The sequence below is a fragment of the Fulmarus glacialis genome, unplaced genomic scaffold, assembly GCF_000690835.1.
Source record: "Fulmarus glacialis isolate BGI_N327 unplaced genomic scaffold, ASM69083v1 scaffold20528, whole genome shotgun sequence".
NCBI lineage: Eukaryota > Metazoa > Chordata > Aves > Procellariiformes > Procellariidae > Fulmarus > Fulmarus glacialis.
The window spans coordinates 1-1652 of NW_009226589.1; the positions used below are offsets into that span (position 1 = coordinate 1).

General features: G+C 44.9%; 1 protein-coding gene across 1 annotated transcript in view; it reads right to left on the reverse strand.

Annotated features, from left to right (window-relative positions):
* Positions 1 to 357: 357 nt before the first annotated feature.
* The window catches only part of LOC104080460 (calpain-3), a gene marked incomplete at its 3' end in the record, with an annotated part of 22162 nt that continues 20867 nt past the window's right edge, over positions 358 to 1652 (reverse strand). Inside the window, exons 15-16 of the mRNA XM_009582858.1 lie at positions 1546 to 1563; positions 358 to 497 (exon numbers count right to left, since the gene is read on the reverse strand). Of these exons, the coding sequence (XP_009581153.1) occupies positions 358 to 497; positions 1546 to 1563 (158 nt within the window). The remainder of the gene's footprint in view (positions 498 to 1545; positions 1564 to 1652) is intronic.

Here is a 1652-nt window from a genome sequence, read left to right on the forward strand (position 1 = left end):
GGGGGGGAGGCTGTGATCATTGCCAGGAGCTGCTGAAGCCCCTTGGGTGGGATTTGCGCACGTGCCCTGTGTAAAGCCAGCACCGCATCAGGGGGCTGAGCAAGAGTGGATTGAACTGTGGGGAAGGCATCTCTCACAGCCGGGATCCTTGCATGAGAGAGCAACCAGGAGATGTTTTCAAGCAAGTCCAGCACAGGTGTTCAATAACTGAAGGGATAGTCTCTGTTCGCTCATGCTCCTTAGATCCACATGAACCAGATGCAAGTTATGCCAAGATTTGATGAAAAGCTGTCAAGTATCTAAGGATGTTGCCCCGTTCCTGTGCTCTCCCCAGCCACTCTTTCATGCTAGCCAGACCAAGCCCTATTTTCCTCCTTGCTACTTGCTGCAGAAACCTTTTTCTCATCTGCGTGGGTTTTTTCACCATCTTTGCCAGCATCTTCATCTGCTGTCAGCTCCTTATTACTGTTCGCTCTGTCGGAAACAAAGATGATAGGCTAGAAGAAGAAGAAGGAAGAGAGCAAAAGAGAAGTGGAAATTACACAAAAAATAATGGAAGGGAAAGTATTTGGGGACATCCATTCTGCGGTAAAGCACATGCAGCAACAGCTCCTGCCCTGAGAGGGTGCCTGGAGAAGCCAGAGCTGGGAATGAAAGGAAAAAAAAAAAAGTGGAGGAATTTCTGAAGTTACTGCTCTCCTCATGCTAAAAAAGCTGCAAAAGTCTTTTTGCAAAATAGTGCAATCTCTGGCTTCTAGCTTTCCTTTTCAGAAAGCCAGTAACCGTTTAAACGTTACTTTTCGTTTTTTTATTTTTAAGCAAAATCAGCCTCCCAGATTCTCAATTCTCAGTTAAACTGACGAACTTGCCCCTCTCTATGAAGGACAGTAGCACCGAACGCAAGCAGAATCTGAATCCCACACAGAAAGTGAGTATTTGTGTAGGAGCTTGTTAATTATGCGAAGCTTATGTTCTTTCTCTGTATAAGTTCTTGAAGCATTCAGCTGTAAGCAGCCACGTGCAATTGTTAGGTTTTAGTGCATTTGCTACAAGATGCAAATGTGTTACCCTAGAGTATTAATTGCAATCAGCCTGTCTCGAGATTAAAATGCCTGGTTACATTTTCAGGGTCCTAAATGTGTTGTGTAGAATCGAAAGGAGAATCCTGGACTCTGGTGAGCAGCAACTTCAGGAAAGAGGAGTAGCTGCATTAGGCAATGGAAAGCGAATGTGAGGGCATGTGTCTGGAGAAGGGGTGATTTTCACTGGAAAGGGGTGTTGGGATGCCTGTGGAGGGCAGGAAGGAAGGGCAGCTGAGCAATCCCGAGGATCAAGCTTGTAAAGTTGAAAAGTTTCTGTCACCCTTTTGCCACCCCCTTGAGTGAGAGGGGTATATGAATCTGTAGCTTGCAAATGGCCTCTTATCCAGTGCCCTTCATTAACTAGACCAGTTTCCAGATGCAAACAAATCACTAATGATACCAAGGAACTCTGCTCCTGCTGCATGCGTTGCACATGCTCTCAGCACATTGCGCAAGTACCCACCTTGCCCTTTTTCTTCTTCTGTACAAAGAGAGACAATTTAAAAAAAAAAAAAGTGTTTTTAAATAGAACTGTAGATTTTATGCGTATTATGCAGAGCTGATGGTAAA